Genomic DNA, 18,050 nt, shown 5'->3' with positions numbered 1-18,050 from the left:
ATGATTTGATAATGTTATGCATTGCAAAATGAGGTTGCTCTTACTGAGTTTTATAACTTCTTTGTAGATTGCGGATAACAATCCTTCATCAGATAAGTCTTTTGAAAATATTTTCTCCTAGTCTGTGGCTTGTCCACATTCTCTGGACATCCAGTAATTTTTAAATATCATACATTTTTTAATTTTAAGTTTAGAATATCCTTTTGTCTCTTTTAAAAGATTTTTTTTTTTATTTATTGGAGAGAGTGAGCAAGCATGAACAGGGGAGAAGGGCAGAGGGGGAGGGAGAAGCAGACTCCCCACTGAGCAGGGAGCCCAATGCGGGGCTCGATCCCAGGACCCTGAGATCATTACATGAGCTGAAGGCAGATGCTTAACCCACTGAGCCACCCAGATGCCTCTTGGTTGTCTCCTATAACTTGTAGATATTGTTAAAAATTTTCATTCATCCATTTGTCAACCTTTTCTTCTGTTTAACAAATTAAGCTATGTTAAACTAATTGTCTGCTAACTCTCTCACCTGGATCATCTGTGAGTCTACTTTTTGTTTCTTTCCCTACTTGATTTTGATTATGATCACATTTTCCTTCAGTGTGTCTGTTGGTTCTTTATTGTGTGCTGAGTCTGCAGGAGGGAAAGTGTGGGAAACTCCAGACCCCAGCATTCTAGAATAATAAAAATAACTATACTTCAAAGTTTTCAAAGCACTTTCCCATGTATCTTTTGACTTTCCTCATTCTACCAGCCACCAACCAGGATAACTAATTGCAGGCTATAAGAAGTCGTTATCTCTGCCAAGAGATTTTATGAAGGCCCTGGCCAGAGACTTGGAGACATGAGTCTCTCTCCAACGTCTGTGAGAGTGGTGTCTCCAGCTACATTCTCAGGACACCCTCTGACCCTTGGTGTAGGTGTGGTCAGTTATGTCTTCACAGTCACTCCCTTCTTCCTGGACCATGGCCACCTACTAGAGGTTTCTTTTCTAGCTAACCTTATGGCTGTGTGTAGTTGTGACAAAGTCCTCATCAACTGAATATGAATAGAAGTGGGGGTACTTGGGTGGCTCAGTCTGTTGGGCATCCGGGTCTTAGTTTTAGCTCTGGTCATGGTCTCAGGGTCGTGGGATCTGACTCTGTGCTCAGCACAGAATCTGCTTGTCCTTCTCCTTTCCCCTACTTGCACGTGTGTTCTCTCTTTCTCCATCCCTCTCTTCATCTCACTCCTAAATAAATAAATAAAATCTTAAAAAAAAAAAAAGAAATGATGCATGTAATTTCCACCCCACCATCTTAAAAGAGGGTTAATTGTCCTGACTTCCTCTTTCCCTTCCCTTGACTAAAACAGAGGTGGGCTTCAGAGCCCAGAGCGTGTCGGTGAGGACGGTGCCCAAGGGTAGTGCTTCTCACACTCCAGTGAGCTTCGGAATTGCCCGGGGGCTTGGTCAGACTGCTGGGTCCCACCCCCAGAATTTTGAAATCTGGACCCAAGAGCTTCCATTTCAAACAAGTTCCCAGACTGTGCTCATGCTGTCGGTCTACAGGGACCACACTCTGAAAACTGCTGCCCTGGGATAAAGCAGAGCAACAAGATGGAAAGAACCCGAGTACTTAGTGTCTGGATGAAGCAGGGCTGCCCCAGCAACGAGCACATCTTGCTTTTGGACTATTATGTAAGAGATCAATAAACCTCCTTTAAAAAAAACAAAAAACAAAAAAACCACTGTATATAGTTCAAGCAAATCTGCCTTTACCCCATCAAGGACACAGGGGACTGCCAGGTAGGGAATGGTGATCTCTAGGCAAGTTTTTGATCAATGACAGCCCTAATGTTCAATCTTCCTCTTCGATCTGCAGGTCCAGCTCTCTCTGAAGGAACCACCCCTTCCCCATAGGCCTGACTGTGCAGATGGGAGGCCACAGGGCTCTAAGCCCAGGGCAAAGCCGACTGGACCAGAGGTGGAGACCTAACCTGAGAGGGGCCCACCTAGGCTGCATGTGTGGGTTGGATCAAGCAAACGAGCTTTGGAGGCCTGGTTTGTACACCCCACACCAACCTCCCTGCCTTCTCTCCACCAACCTGATTGTATTAAGACTTTCTTTCTTCAGTTCCCACATTCTGCCCTGAGTGGTAAGCCTGTAGGTCGTAAGTATAAAGCGGGCTATATGACTCGATTGTAACACAGCAATTTGATTCTAGGAACCAAGGTCATGTTTAATGTAGGAGTGTAATTGGCTCCCATTATTTTTAAAAGAGTTGATGGGTTTATTGTGACTGAGAAGCCCCTCTGCCCAGTACTTGTCCTCAAGAGAGAGAAACAGAAACGCACACACGTACACACACACCCATAGGGTGAGAACATGATTCCGTGTCTCCTTGCAGGGCTGTGGCGGGAGAGTTCACATGGGCCACGGCTGCTCCTGCTGTTCCAGGGGAAGCCAGGCTGGGTGATGTCCTTCCTCCTCTGTCTGGATTAGAAGGACTCATCCTTGGCTGTTGGATAGCACCATCCCTCTTCTCTACTGTCTGTGTACACGTACCTACCTGAGGGGAGGTCTCAGGTACTGGGTCTCAGGAGACTGGGAAGCAGCCTTAAAGCTCAATTTTGTTTTATCTGCACCTTGTGTTCCTATGTTCTCAGCAAAAACACTGCTCATCTAAAGGAACAAAATCCCTTGCTGTTGTTTCCACCCACCCACACTTCCAGAACTAGAAAATTTTACCTCAGTCAGACCTATTACCGGATCTGCTCTCAGCTGCACATTAATTTCCTTCTCCTTGGCATCTTTTGAGCTCTTCTCTTCCATGAGGCTGCCCTAGGCTGCTCGGGCTCATGGCATCCCTCCCTCTTCTGCCTCCTTAAGCCACAGAGTGTTTGCAGCTCACTTCCTAATTCGTCCCTTATTATACTGAAGTGTATGAACCCAGGTATCTGCATTCTCGCTTCCTGTGGATGGCGGGAACCTTTACTGGCCTCATGTTATCTGGCCTCTACTGGGCCCCCCAGGAAGTGCTTTTTTGGCTGGTTGACTGACATCTATCTGATGTCTCATTAGGAGAGGGATTTAAACTTCAGCAGGGGGAAGTCTCTCCTCCCTAGGTAAAGGGACTAGATAATGTATAGGAAGCAGAAAAATTCCCATCTCCTAAAAATGGAGGAAACTTGGGTCATCTCTGAGTGGGCAGGCATGACTGGATCTCTTGGCCCTGACTTATCCACAAGAGTTTCCTCCTCTTGTAGGTTCTCACCTATTTCTGCCACCACCATCCCATTGGCCCAAATATGGGTGAATAACTCCTGTAGACTGACAAAAATCGTAACTGAATCACATACAACTAGATCATGTGGCTAATGGGCTGCTTAGCAGAGAGCCTGATGTGGGGCTCAATCCCAGGACCCTGAGATCATGAACTGAGCCGAAGGCAGAGGCTTAACCCACTGAGCCAACCCAGGTGCCCCATGTTATTTTTTTATAGTATTCTGGATGCTTGAATTATGTATTAAAAAAAAAGCCTTAAAAAGATAATGCAAATACACTTCATTACCCTAACCACCTTATGCTTTCACTTAGTAAAGGCCCCCAAGCACATTAATAGCATTTAATAACAAATAACTTATGCGTTCTTATCTTAAAATGTTGAGCACACTACGGTGGAGCTCACTATGGTGTTGGAGCACACTACGGTGTTGGAGCACACTACAGTGTTGTTCCAAAGTAACATCCAGGAGAGACATCCCATGTTCATGGACTGGAAGGCTTAACACAGGGAAGATGTCAAGTGTCTTCCCATTGTTCTGTGGGTTTCATGCAGTTCCTGTCATAATCCCAGCTAGGTTTTATGTAGATATAGATGAGATTATTTTAAAACTTACATAGAAGTTCCTTTAAATAGCTCAAAAAATCTTGAGAAAGAAGAATAAGGTGGGAGAAATAACTGTACCTGATATTAAGGGCTACTACATAGTTATAGTAATCAGATAGTGCTGTATTAGTAGAAGGATAGACATCAGATCAATGGACCAGAATTAAGAAACCAGAAGTGTATTTACATAAATTCACTCAACAGATTTTTCATGAAGGTGAAAAAACAATCCAATGGAGTTACGATAGACTTTTCAATAAGTGACACTGGAGCAATTTAGTGTCCATAGGCAAAAAAATCAACCTTGAACTAAGTGTGACATGCTTTGCAAAAATTAACTCATATGGATCATGGACTTAAATATAAGCAGAAAAACTGTAAAACTATTAGAAGAAAACAGAAGAAAATCTTGGGGACCTAGGGCTAGGCAAAGAGTTCTTAAACTGGACCCTGTCTAGGAGGCTAGATGGGGGTGGAGAGGCAGAACAGTTGGCTTTTTCTAGGTTTGGAGATTTTCTTGTTCTTCAGGGCAGTAAAGAAGCAGTAAAGCATTGGTTGCTTTCCATTTCTCACTGAGAATTGAATAATCATATTCCTTTACTGTCTTCCATCTCCATAACCCTGGGCTCTGCAGAGGTCCTGATCCCCAAGGGGGACACATTCACCAGGAGAGCTAGTAAGGGGCCCATTGAACCCTATGGCTGCTGTCTGGGCACTTTAGTAGCCAGAAAGCAAGAGAAGGGTGATCAACTTGTCAAGGGCAATTGCCTTGCCAACAGGAGGAGGTAGGGCTTCTTTCACACAATGGAGCCTGGAAGGAACATGAGTGTGACTCAGGTGACCCACTTAGGTACCTCTTGGTACTTCTTACCCAACTGTGTCTTTGGATGGACAAAATAAGCAACTCCAACCTGAAAAAGATATGGTTACCATGGACTCGGACATCCCCAGGAATGAGGATTTGGGTCATGACATTGGGTCAGCCATTGAGACAATAGAAGAGTTGGAAGAGGACAAGGGGATTTAGAATGGGTAGTGAAGGAAGGGGACTATGAGTATCAGTTGCAGCCCTGAGACCAACTGCAGCAGAGGCTGTAATCTGTCCGACTAACCTCCCTCTTCTATGTTTGCCTTCGGATGATCGATGTGATCTCATGGTGGCCACCCAAACTCGTTGTGCTTGCGTGATCATTCCTCCAATGTTTTCAGTGCCCGAATTGTTGCACTGGTCAACACCTTCCACCTGCATACCATTGCTGTCACCACCAGGGGGAGTTTATCAGCTGGAAGGCCACCTGGAGCCAAGAGCTCTCTGTACACCATCTCCCCACCAGCTGGCTATTGGTCAACCCTGTCCCAAACCTCCATCTTAGAGTTTGCTCTCACAGTACACTTTCGCTGCCAACTACCCCAGGTTGTGGATCCTCTACAAAGTGGACATGGAGAAATGGGGGTAAGAATTGCAAAACCTTCTCTGGAATGCAGGATGCGACAGAGAAAGCCTTCCGATCATGATGCAGAGCTGACAAAATCTCTGGCGGACCAACGGGGAAGTTCTAGAACAAAGGTTGCAGGTTGGAGGAGTCCCTGGGGGGAGGGGCACAGACGGAGGGAAGCTCTCGTACCCCCACCTTGCTCAGTCGTTGCGCAGGGCTTCCCAGAGAAGAGGGCTTGAAAGTTGAGGTACAGCCCGAAGGATGAACAGCTGGAGGCTGTCGTGAACTGTGTTCCTTGAAGCTGCGCAGAGAATCCTTTTGTGAAGGGGGATCCGAATGGGCAACAAGCCCATGCCTGTCACTGGCCATGTTTTTCCCATGGCAGAGATAGGGCACAGGGCACATTTCAAGCCCCTGCTTCTGCCATGTCTGCTAACAGCTGATTGGCTAGAGCAAATCACATGGTCTAGCTCTGCCCACCTTAAAGTGGGCTATACAGGGGGGCTATGCTACAGGGGAGTGAAGAATTAGGACCAATAATTAGATCCATACGGGATCAAGCCTGGAGACCATAGAGCTCTGGCCATGCCCATGACTATTATTACTACCAGTCCAGGAAACCAGATACCACAGACAACGCTCAGGAAGGGCAATCACTTGACTGAAAACCAAAAGTCAGGTTTGGTACCTGGAAGTCAAAATTGCAGCTTCCAGATGGGAAAGGCCAGAGCACAGAACCGCTCCCACAGCGTCACCCAAAGCCCCTGCAGGGCAGCTCCAGGCCAGTGGATCAATAGCAATTTGGGGTGCTGGGGGCGCCATCTAAGTGACTGAACGTGATGAGAACCGGCTGCTTCCCAGTCCTTGGGGAAGCACGCGCACCATCCACTTAGTGCTGGAGCCTGGCCATTCTCTGGGCACTCCCATTCCTTTCCTGTCCCTCCTCCTCCTCCAGCCGGGGCTGCTCCTGCCTCTCCCACCAGCTCCTCCTGTTCTGAGTGCTCCTGGGAGGATGGAGGCTGAGGAGCCACCCCCGGCCAGGAAGTGTTTGCTGGAGGCCCTGGAGAAGCTTTTCCCTCGCTTCTGCTTCCTCTGCTCCCTGGTGACCTACGCACTGCTGGGTGCTGCCCTCTTCTCGGCCATCGAGGGTGGCCAGAAGCTGGGGCCAAGTGACCCAGACTTTGAGGAGTTCTTGGTGGAGCTCTGTGGCATCCTGAAATGCAACAGAACAGGTAGGTGGCTCCTCTGGGTGGGGTGGGCCCTTTCTCCATGTGGGGAGGCAGCCCCCAGAGAGCAGAGGGCTGGGGGGGGGAGGCTCACAAGCTGTAGGAGCCCTCAGCTTGTATCCTCTCCACCTCTGTGTGGGACCTTAGGCAAATGACTCCTCTCTGAGCCTCAGTTTTCTCCTCCACAAAACAGGGAAAACAAGAGCCTGTTAGGGCTGCTATGAAGAAAGTAGGGAAAGCACTAAGCACCCAGTACATGCTCGGGGATGACCCTTCCCTTTGCTCAGTTCCCAGCCCCACCCAGATGGACAGGTTCTGAGGAGGATGGATTGCCGGAGATTCGATGCGGTTGGTTGGGGGCCATGGGTTGACCAGACTTGGGGCTGGGGGTTCCTAGGCTGCTCCTCCGAATTATGCCTGCCCAGCCCCAGGACCCAGTCTACAGGAACTAGGATTCAAGGGACAATCAAACTGGGCTCGGCCCCCCAGGGGGAGCCGCCTGACCCTCTTCTCTCCCACTTTCTGTTCCCAGTGGCCTTTTCTACTGTTGGACTCGGGGAAGGGAATTGGTAACTTGGGAGCCCGGTTTCAATCCCAGTTGCTCCCCCAACTTGCTGTGTGACCTGAAGCAGAGCTGTTGCCATCTCTGGGTCTCAGTGTGCTGGACGGTCGGGGCCCACAGTCTCAGGCCTGCCAATCATAGGGACCCTGTGGGAAACAGATTAAGAACATGAAGCCTCTTGAAAGGCACTTTTCTGTCCTTACTGCGTTTCGTTTGTCTTTAGTCACTTAGTCCTTCTCTGCCTTGTTCCCCAAAGTTTGCAAATATGTATTTCACAGACCAAAATAAAAATATAGAGAGTCCACAAGTAAAAGACAAAGGAAAACAGCCTCTACAAGTGAGGGGAAGGATGTCCCTGGTGTGACGGGTAAGTCATCAGCTGGGCTTCTCATGGCTGCCCCCATGGACCTGACCTTGCTTCTCCAGCAGGCTTTCAGGAGGCAGAGTCTCTCCTCCACGGAGGGTCCTGCTCCTTCTCTCTGCATCTCTACCACACAGACACATGCTGCTCAGTTGACCCAGGACATATCCTCTGCCACCGCCCCCGCCACCACCAGGACACTGAGCCATCCCCAGCTCTGAGGGCAACAAGTTCAGAGCTTCCCAAACCTGATCAGGCATCAGAATCATCCAGGGAGCTTGTCTGAAATACACATTTCCAGGCTCTTCTCCAAACCCACTTAATCAGGATTTCCAGAGCTGGGCTGGGAATCTTACAAAGTTTCCCCGGTGATTCTGATGGACAGAATACAATGGGAGCACAGGCACTGGGCCAAACCCATTTTGTTTTTGTTTTTTAAATAATCTCTGCGCCCAATGTGGGGCTCGAACTCATGGCCCTGAGATCAAGAGAGTTGCATGCTCTTCTGACTGAGCCAGCCAGACGCCCCTCCCACCCCATTTTTTACTAATTTTTGTTGGAGATTTAAATGCCCGGTAAGTGCAGACCCAGTGCGGAACACATTCCTGCGTTATCGCACTGAGTCCTCATGCCACCCCCAGGGGCCTGTATGAACTGACCCCTTTCACAGATTCGGAAACAGAGGATCTGGGAGTTAAGCAACTGGCCAAGGTCACAAACTACAAAGTGGAGCCAAGGATTCCACCCCGGGTGTTGGACTCCAGAGCCCACTTGTCACCACATCATGCTCCCTCCCTGATGGGGAAGCAGGCTCGGAAAGAAGCATCCCGTCCATGGCTGTGGGAGCTACCCAGGGTCAGAGCCGGCTCTAGAATGTCCTGACTCCCAGCTCAGCGCCCTTTCACACGAGTAGTGAGCTCCCGCTGCATGCCAGGGTCTCAGGATGGCTCTGAGGTCCCAGAGCCCACTGGCCACCCAGGCCAACAGAGCTATTTGGGAACCTCCCTGAGGAACCAGGGCCCCAGTCATGCTCGGCTGGCCCAGGGTCAGATGTGAAAGCCACGGCTTCCCAGAAATCCTCAGGCGCCTTGGTGCCCACAGATCCCAGTATGAGTACCAAATGAGTACCAAATCGGTCTTAATGACCTCCGGGAGTAGGGATGGTTTGTATCCATATAAGAGCTTGCATTTCGTAAGACCCATTTTGTTTTCAATTCTCAAAACCTTGTGTAAGAGACTGAGCAGAAGTAGAATGCCCCTTTGCAAAGCGAAAGACGCGGCGGCTCAGAAATATCTGGAAGCCCCCTTAGGCCACACAGCAATCCTGTGGCTGAGGTTGTGCCAGACCCCTGGGGGACTCTCCCTGGGGGCTCCTCTCACAGGGGACAAGGCCTTGTCATCTCCGCAGGAACTAAGTGCAGAGACAGCAAAAGCAGAACCAGGTTTTGGCATTAAGGGGCCACAAGGCAGGGGGGTCCTGTTCCCTGGGGAAGACCCCTGCATGTGGTGGGACCTGTCTTGAGCAAAACCCCCTCCCTCACTCTGGTCCTCTCTTTCCCCAGTGGAGGAAGGCAGGAAACGGGACCTCGGGGTGCTGCTGCAGAAGGTGAAGCCCCACTGGTTTAACGGGTTTGCAGACTGGTCCTTCCTGAGCTCGCTCTTTTTCTGCTGCACAGTGATCAGCACCGTGGGTAAGTCCCGGGGCAAGGGCAGGCCTCGGAGGGGAGATGTCGGGGGAGCAAGAGGGGGCAGGGGGAGGCTGGGGCGCCTTGGTGGGAAGGTAGAATATTCAGATCACTCGGTCAAGTGATGGTGCAGGAGGGCCGGCCGGGCCGAGGGGCCACGTAAATCTGCAGGACTGTGCTCCCTCCTAAGGTGGGGACTCCTGCTTGGGGGAATTTGGAAGGACTGCCCTCCCTTCTGGTGGGTACAGCCCCTTGCCCCTGGGGGAGGCCCCAGGGAGCAAGGTGTGGCTTGCCTTTCAGCCCCCTTCTGCCCCTTGGCTGAATATTCTTGTATGAAACACCTCCTGCCAGTGGTATCCGCCGGCCCGGGCTCCCGGGCGACCGGATGGGGTCAGCCTGCGATGTATTCGGGGTATCGTGGGGGCGCAGCGTAAGCGCAGCTGCCCCAGGCTCGGGGTGGTCCGTCCAAGAGGTGACACTTTAATGGTAAGAACATTTTAAAGGCTCCCAGGAGGGGATGACGGCCAGGCTGAGTCAGGGAGAGCAGGAGGCGCCAGTGTGGGGGAACGTGGGCGTGAACAGGCCACTCCAGGCCCGGTGTGGACAAAGGCCCAGTAACAGAAGGAATGGCGGGCACTGTAAGGAGGTTAATTAGGGGTGACGAGTGGTGGGAGGGAGAGGAGGGCCCAGTCCAGAGGAAGGCCCTGCAAGCTGGGCTAAGGAGTTTGGGTTGATCCTGAGGGCAGTGGGGAATGTCCTTTAAACAAGGGAAGAACATGGTAGTGCAGCGTTCCAGAAAGATCACCCCAGCTGTAGCATGGGGTGGGGGTGGGGGACAAGAGAGGGTAAGACTGGCAGCAGGGGGAGCAGTAGGGGTCTTCTGCGGCAGCCTACGAGAGCGAGGATGGCATCCTCATCCAGGACAGTGGTCATGAGGACAGAGAAGAGGATTAGAGGAAGTCTTTGAGGGAAAGTCTGCAGTGTTCGGATACCTGGGGGATGAGGAAAACATCAGTCTCTAGCTCTGCTGGGTGGGACCGACAGGCTGTGGGGAGGGTGGTGAAGACCCTGGGTCCGGGGATGGAGGCAATGATATGGGGCCAGTCAAGGTCAAGTCTCCGGGGGAGCTTCCAAGGGGAGACATGCAGCCCTGCTGGAAATGTGGGTCTGAGGCTCAGGGGTCTGGGCAAGGTTGGGGAGATGGGTTTCAGAGTCAGCATATAGATGACAACTGACTCCCAGGGAACAGAGGGGAGCACCGAAGGGGGGAAGGGTGGTGTGGGGAAGGGAGCTGGTGCCCAGAGCAGGACTGGGAGCACCGACAGTGAGGTGAGGGAGGAGGAAGGGCTGCGGTGGTAATGGGGTACTAAGTTACCCTCGGGGTACTAAGCTGCCTCTTTTAAAGCTCAGAGAGGTCTTATGAATCAGGTGGGGGAGCCTGAGCCCAGAGAGGTGCTGTTAGGGGCCAAGAACACACAGTGAGTAGAGATGGTGCCCACGAATAGGCCTCGAGACTCCAAGTCCAGTGCTCTTTCCCCAGACTAGCCTGCCAGTCTTGCAGGTCCGTGGGGGTGCTGCAGGGATGCTGCCCAGCCCTGCCCAGGGAGCCCCAGGGAGAGTCTTCCTGTGCCTGGGGCACAGGGGCAGCTCAGATTCCCAGAGAGACCTGGTGTCTGGCTGGAGTTGATGCCAGGGCCTGGAAGGAAAGGTGCTTGTAGAGAAGGATCCTGCCTCACCCCATTTCCTGCACTTCCTTTACGTGCGTCTTCAGCCCCAAAGCAAGGATTCCTTATGTGCAAGTCATTGACCCAGGGCAGTCGTTCCAGAGCCCAGGGTAGAGGGGAGGGTATGGGGCAGAGCTGACCCCTACAGTGCTCACGTGCTCATTTAAAGGGGGCCCCAGGGGTGCCTGGGTGGCTCAGTCATTAAGGATCTGCCTTTGGCTCAGGTCATGATTCCAGGGTCTTGGGATCGAGCCCCGCATTGGGCTCCCTGCTCAGCGGGAACCTTCTTCTCCCTCTCCCACTCCCCCTGCTTGTGTCTCTCTCTTGCTGTGTCTCTCTCTCTGTCAAATAAATAAATAAATAAATAAATAAAATCTTTTAAAAAGAGGGGGAGCCCAGATCCTCTTCTCGGGGGCCACACAAAGTGTGGTCTCCTGGGGGACAGAGCAGAGAACAGACAGGAGTGGGGGGGCATGGCAGGAGCAGGGGCTTCCTGAGCTAGGGACTTGGGGCTGCTCTTACACTTGGGTGCTGTGTCCCTGGGCCCTCCTCTGAGGATGCTTGAGGGACTAAGGGCCCCTGGCTTCCCTCCGCGTGCTGCAGCAGGCTGGGACAGGTGGGAGGGGCCGCACCAGGGCTAGCAGGAGTCTCCCCATATGGGAATGGGGTCACAGGAGGGCAGGTGGTGAGGCTGCCCTCAGCCAAGGCTCAGGAGCTCCTGGGTCAGCATCCTCACTGGGAGTGTGGCCCATGGCTCCACCCTGGCCCCTCTCGGCCAATTCAAGAGAGTACCAGTCCCTGAGAGGGATGGGCCTACAAGGGTTGCAGAGCCCAGGCCGTGGCTGCGTGCTGGGGCTGCAGCTCCTTCCCACGTGGGGAGTGGAGTGTACCCTGGACAGCCATGGACCCTGGAGACTGGCCATCTGGGGTCGGCAGTGTGACCATCAGGGAGCAATGTGGCCCTTCTGACTCCCTCGTCGGTAACGCCTCCCAGGCCTGCCTTGCAGGTCACCGTGAGGATAGATGTAGGTGACACCAGGATCCGCTCAGCTGCCGCTCACGGAAAATCCAACCCAACGGGCTTCAACCGCAAGGAGAACACGTTCCCTCCGGAGTAAGAAGTCCGCGGAGGCAGCTCCGGGGCCGGTCCACGTGCGGCTCGGCCCTGGCCTTGAGCCTCAGGTCCTCTCCCATCCTGCTTCGCGGCTCAGCAGGTCACCAGAGTCCACTCTGGTCGCGCGGCACTGCACGTCCGACTGAGAAGGGGCTGGCCGTCACCACCAGCAAAGAAACCCTTCTTAGAAACCCCCCACACCTGAGTCAGTCCTGGCAGATGGCCAGAAGGACCTAGACCAATTGGATCTATCTCTAAATCGGGGGGTGGGGGAGCAGCGGTACCCCAGGAGAGATGAAGGAATACTTGCTGGAGTGCACAGCCCGCGTTTGCGGCGACAGCTTCACGGATGGACGCGAGTTTCTGCTCAAGCGCGCCCCCAGGTGGCTCCTTTCAGAGCCGGGCTCTTCCCCTCCTAGCGGCTAAACGCAGGGAGGGACCGGCAGAAAGAGCACCGCTAACTACCGCCCTACTGGGCAATTCCCAGCGCCGGGCATGGTCTGTCCAGCCTTTATGTGCACGATCTTATCTAAGCCTCATGACACGACCGGCCTATGGGGCAGGGGCTGTGCCATTTAGCGGCGAGCTGAGGCTCTGGAGAGGGAGCTCACAGCCCCCAAGGCAAGGTCGGAGAGCAGCTGGCCTTTCCAGAGAGACCCACAGCTCCGTGGAGCAGCAGTGGCAGGGAAGCAGCAGCCTCAAGGAAGGTAGTGGAGATGAGCAAAGGGGTTCAGCTTGTTTTCCTTTTCCTGGAGAACTTCAGGGGATTAACCTAATGCAGGCTTTCTGGGCAGGCACCGTGGACATCTCGAGCTAGATGATTCTTCATGGTGGGGGCTGTCCTGGGCATTGTAGGAAGATTAGCGGCATCCCTGGTCCCTACCCACCTGAGGGCCCTACTTCTCCTGCTGTCTCCACATTGTCAAATGTCCCCTGGGAGGCAAAATTTTCCCCAATGAGAACTGATCGAATGAGGTGGTCTCTGGACCCGTTGGCATGCATGAGCATCACCTTGGAACCTATTAGAAATGAGAATGAATTCTCAGGCCCCATCCTAGACCTGCTGAGCTGGAAACTATAGGTGTGGGGCCCAGAAATCTGTATTTAATAAGTTCTCCAGGTGATGCTGATGCACGCCAACGCTTGCAAAGCTCTGATGCGATTCGACGGTTCTCAGCCCTGGCTGCACATTGCCTGGCTATCTTTTATGAGCTCCCAAGCCTGGACCCTGAGGCAATCAAGTCAGAGTCTCTAGGGACAAACCCAGGCCTCAGTATTTTTCAGAGCCCTCCAGGTGATTCTAATGGGAGCCCAGGCTGTGAACCACTGATCTAATGGAAATGCATTATCTTGGTTTAAGTCCCAAGAAAGCGAGGCTACCATCAAATCAATTAGGACATCATGCCGTCCCGTAATTACAACTGGAAGAGGATGTCGGGGAGGTTCTCCGCTGCCTGTGATCAATAAAGTGTTTGAAGTGCTTCCTGCCCTCCATCTCTGGGCCACCCTTAATGCACCTGGCCTTGATGGGGAAAAAGGGACACCTGGCAAGTGTGAGGTTGGTCAGTCCCCAGTCATTTCCGACTGGGTCAGTCTCCTTGGATTAGAAAGTAAAGTGTGTGGGGGCTCTTCGGGGACTCAGTCCGTTAAGCTTCGGACGCTTGATCTCAGGGTCAGGAGTTCAAGCCCCACATTGAACTCCATGCTGGGCGTGGAGCCTACTTAAAAAGAAAGAAAGTAAGTAAAGTGCATGGGTTATTAAATACTCACAGCCTAAGTGAAGTGGGCTGACCGTACTGGAATATAGGAATACATTATAAGAAATGAAAGGATTTTCCGTTATGCATCTCAGCATTCAATAATGGGTACCGTTAATACAATTTCCTTCACAGGGGCCACATACTCTCTCAGATTTGCTTCCTTGAAGCATTTTCTGAAAAATGGCATATCTCCTAGACTCAACGTGTTCTACCACGAGGCCACCTCTAGTTTAAACCCACTAAATTCACCCTTGCCAAGGAGAACACTGGGGGGGCAGGTGGACAGGGAAGCCTTCAGCTGAGGGGTGCACACCCTTGTCGGCTTTGAGCTGTGCCACCCCAGACAGGTCCCCTCACTTCCCTGTTCCTTGTCCACTAAATAATGGTAATATCGATGGTTGTTGGCATTAGGGATTTTGCAATGCAGGGAATTTTCACTCTAAAAGGCACTTTATTCTAGCAATGGGATGTTCTTTTCTTTAAAATAGATCTGATGCTGGGACCCTATCCTAGAAGCTGAGAAGTTTCTACTGTGGAGTGTCTCCTGACTTGCCTGGGGGTGCACAAGAACCCAAGGGGCTTATCCACCATCTAGAAAACAGGGTGGCCCCCCTCTCTGGGCCCTCATGGCTGCTGGGGACCTGCTAAGCACTGGTGGCTGCATGGGGCTCATGAAAAGCTTTGGCCCAAGAATCTTCGTTGACACCTGGGGCTCCATGGCCAGGTCTGAGCTCCTTCCCCTCCACAAGAGACTCCAGGTGCCCTCGTCCCTCATCTTCCCTGCTCCAGAGAATCTTTCCATACCTTCCTTCATGGCTGGAGTGACCAACTGCCCAGTTTGCCTGGGACTGCCACAGTTTTAGCACAGAAACCCCTCAGGCCTAGGCAAACTGGGCAGACGGTCATCCCACCGGTGGCCCACCTCTGTTCCTCTTCTCCACCTTCCCCTTGAAGACCACACCCCCACCTTCATCGCCTCAGTGCTTCTTGGCTTTTACTGAAGCCCGGACAGGGCTCTGAGGCCACTTGTGCAACCTCTTCTCCTAGAGGCGATGGCCGGAGCTGCTGGAGACCCTCAGGGAAAAGGGAAGGGAAACAGAGGCATTTGGAACCCTTGGCATTGTCTCAGCAAGTCCTGCCCCCTGAAACAAACCTGGGTTTCTGATGGGAGGGTTAGCCAATGTGGCCCCCATTCCCGTCCCCTGGTGTATACACCAGTTGGGTCCTCACCACATCCTATGGATGGTGGAGAGCTAAGCTCAAGGCCTTGCTTCCTTCTCAGCTAGGATCCCTAAAGGGCAGGACCTCTGCCTGTTTCCCACTGTACCCCCAAGCCCACCCACAAGTGCCAGGCATGGATTAGGTGCTCAATAAAGGCGAGTCCAGGAGGGGCGCCTTGTTCTAATTACTCATGGGGCAGTGTGCTCTTTTATGTCCTGTGGTTGATCTCCACCTGCCACAGCGAGCTCACCAGTGTGGCTACGGTATTCACATCTGCCTCTCTCCCTACACCAGAAGCTCAGCGAGGTGGGATTCCGTATCTGCTTTGCTCACCACGGTGTCCCCAGCGCATGCAGTAAGCGCTCAATGTGCACATATGCTATGAAGGCACATTCAGATTGAACTGCCCCTGCCACCAAATGCCACCAATTTGCCTCGTGGAATCAGCCAAGGGGGGTGTGGAGTGCTCTGGGATGGATGCCGACCGATGAGACCGTTTGAGGTCCGCAGCGCTCTCCCGGGACCCTGGTGTTGGGGGGGACCCGGATGCGTGCCTGACACTGGAAGGCAGATCCTGAGGCCAGAGCTGGCCACCGGGAGCCGGGAGCCGGGGCTGGGGTTTATTTAGCCAGCCAGCGGAGCAAGTGCTGTTGAGTCAATTTGCATAATTGGCCTAGGTTTTTCTGTATTAATCATCCTTTATGACATCAAAAATTAAACACAGGCATTTAATACAAAAGCATTTCCCTCACTCTGTTGAAGTCACTGTGCTCGCTCCCTCCAGAAGCTCCGGATGCCTGGGCTGTGGGGTTTAAGGCCTCTCTGTTCTGGCCCCACTGTAGATGGGAGGGTCGGAGCTGGGGTGATGGGAGGGGGGCGGTGCCTGAAGAGCACGGAAGCCTCAGCCCCCCCCTCCCTTTGCTTGGCTGACTGGTTTGTAAGAATGGCAATGTTCCACCCCCTTGGGTGCTCCAATGCCGGTGTGACAAGTCTAAAGCTTGACTGCCAACTCCACTCTTCGTCCCTGAACGTTCTTGGCTGGGTTGCTCCATTTCTCCAAGCCTCAGTTTCCCCACCTGTGAACGGTGATAACATCTCCCTCTGCAGGTGGGGCACTGCCAGCCCCCAGTAAGTGCGACCGGCAGTATTGATCAGCTTGAGCGTGGGGACGCCAGCATTTCTCAGCTTTGCCCGATGGGTCAGGCCCTGGTCTCACGTCAATATACAAAGCGGGGATTGCCTCCCTGTGTTATGGGCAAGAAACTTGACCACGTGAGCGCACGTCAAGTAAGGTTCTAGGAAATGGCAGAGCTGGGATTCGAACTCAGGTTGGTAAGAGTCTCGATGCTGGGATCCTTACCACTTCACTAGCGTTTGTGAACGTGTTGGTCTAATCTACTAAACCTCAGTGGCTCCGAGGGCAGCAACTTGTATCTCATACCTTCCATCCTTCCACTGTCCCTCATGCTATGTACACTGCTGTACACTGTTGGCGTATACTAAAGGCCCATTATGGAGGAACAAATAAAGGAGGGGTCCAGACATCCCAGAGAGGACAAGGGTGGCTTCTTAAAAACAGGTGCTTTTGTGGAGGATGAAGGAGGAGGTGGGTCTGATGGCAGAGCCAACCCCCGCCTCCCCCCTTGCATGCGTCCCGCCATGCTGATGTTTAGAAATGGCTGCGGCAGAGTGAAAAGCGATCAGCTCACTCCCAGACACGCTTGTTCCCTGCCAAGGACGTCTTGGGTCCAAGATCTGGACATGCCATGCTCCTTCTCCTAAAGAGAAGCTGAGTCTCCCCTGTCACTGCCCCCAGCAAAGCAAACCCAAGGCCAGATGGCCGGTGAATGCATTAAGATGAGTATTTTCAAACACATTGTGTAAACCATCGTACCAAGGAAGAGAAATGGCAGAATGTCTCTTGAAAGCTTTTTCCGGGGAGGGGGAAGAGCAGACAACCATTCCTGGGCTCTGTGCTCTCTTTCAGGTTACGGCCACATCTACCCCGTCACCAGGCTCGGTAAATATCTGTGCATGCTCTACGCGCTCTTTGGCATCCCCCTGATGTTCCTAGTCCTCACGGACATGGGTGACATCTTGGCCACCCTCCTGTCTACATCTTACAATCGGTTCCAAAAACTCCCATTCTTCCCGCCTCCTCTTGGCCAGTGGTGCTCCCGCCGGCTCTGCAGAAGGCCGGCCACCAAGCCCGCGGCCGAAGCTGTCCCCAGGATCGTCATAGATGCCCAAGAACTTCCGGGTCCCAAACCCGGCCCGTGTCCCTCCACCCCAAGCAGCAACACGGCTCTGTTCGAGGGACTTCTTGCGCGACAGACACAGAACACGCTGCCCCCGCCTCCGCGGGCGGTGGAGAGGAGTAACTCGTGTCCCGAGCTGGTGTCAGGACGACTGTCCTACTCGGTCATCAGCAACCTGGATCAGGTGGGACGGCAGGTGGAGAAGCTGGACGTGCCCCTCCCGGTCATCGCCCTCCTCGTGTTCGCCTACATTTCCTGTGCAGCCGCCATCCTCCCCATCTGGGAGAAGCAGCTGGACTTCGAGAACGCCTTCTATTTCTGCTTCGTCACACTGACCACCATTGGGTTCGGGGACACCGTTTTAGAACACCCCCATTTCTTCTTGTTCTTCTCCATTTATATCATCATTGGGATGGAGATCGTGTGCATTGCTTTCAAGTTGGTGCAAAACAGGCTGGTTCACATCTACAAAAATTTCATGCTGTTCTTTGCAAAAGGGGTATTTTACCAGCCTGTTAAAAAGTGAGATCTCTGCCATCTCTTGTGTGACAGACGCCAGCAGAACTGGTCTCTTCATGTTGTCTTTTGGGGTCCAGGGTAGTTAGAACTGGTGTCCCTGCAGCCTGTCCCCCGAGACCTTGGGGCTGAAAGACAAATCCTGCATGAGGGCTGATTTTGGTCCTGACGCCCAGCGGAAGCTTGGCCAATGCCCTTCATATCAAAACGTTAGACAAAAACTATCACCATCCTCCAAAGCACAGTTAATGGGAGCCCCGTCTTCATTTTTCAAACATCCCACCTGATGTAGATGAAAATACCTTACGAATGTCACAGCTTCTCTT

At 52.6% G+C, this 18,050-nt stretch overlaps 1 protein-coding gene across 1 annotated transcript; it reads left to right on the top strand.

Moving 5' to 3' along the window:
* Positions 1-6,309: 6,309 nt before the first annotated feature.
* Positions 6,310-17,734, top strand: KCNK18 (potassium two pore domain channel subfamily K member 18). The gene is made up of 3 exons (XM_032878257.1): positions 6,310-6,529; positions 9,009-9,137; positions 16,938-17,734. Exons 1-3 carry the CDS (start codon positions 6,310-6,312, stop codon positions 17,732-17,734), a joined length of 1,146 nt encoding a protein of 381 aa, XP_032734148.1.
* Positions 17,735-18,050: the final 316 nt, after the last annotated feature.

Source organism: Lontra canadensis, unplaced genomic scaffold, assembly GCF_010015895.1.
Source record: "Lontra canadensis isolate GAN:19392208 unplaced genomic scaffold, GSC_riverotter_1.0 scaffold3, whole genome shotgun sequence".
NCBI classification, from domain to species: domain Eukaryota; kingdom Metazoa; phylum Chordata; class Mammalia; order Carnivora; family Mustelidae; genus Lontra; species Lontra canadensis.
The sequence above is the reverse complement of the archived record's forward strand: the minus strand, read 5'-3'. Positions and strand labels throughout refer to the sequence as shown.

Coding starts and splice junctions, on each gene's coding strand:
- KCNK18 (XM_032878257.1), top strand. CDS start 6,310: ATGGAGGCTGAGGAGCCACCCCCGGCCAGGAAGTGTTTGCTGGAGGCC. Junction 6,530..9,008: donor CCTGAAATGCAACAGAACAG/GTAGGTGGCTCC, acceptor CTCTTTCCCCAG/TGGAGGAAGGCAGGAAACGG. Junction 9,138..16,937: donor CACAGTGATCAGCACCGTGG/GTAAGTCCCGGG, acceptor GCTCTCTTTCAG/GTTACGGCCACATCTACCCC.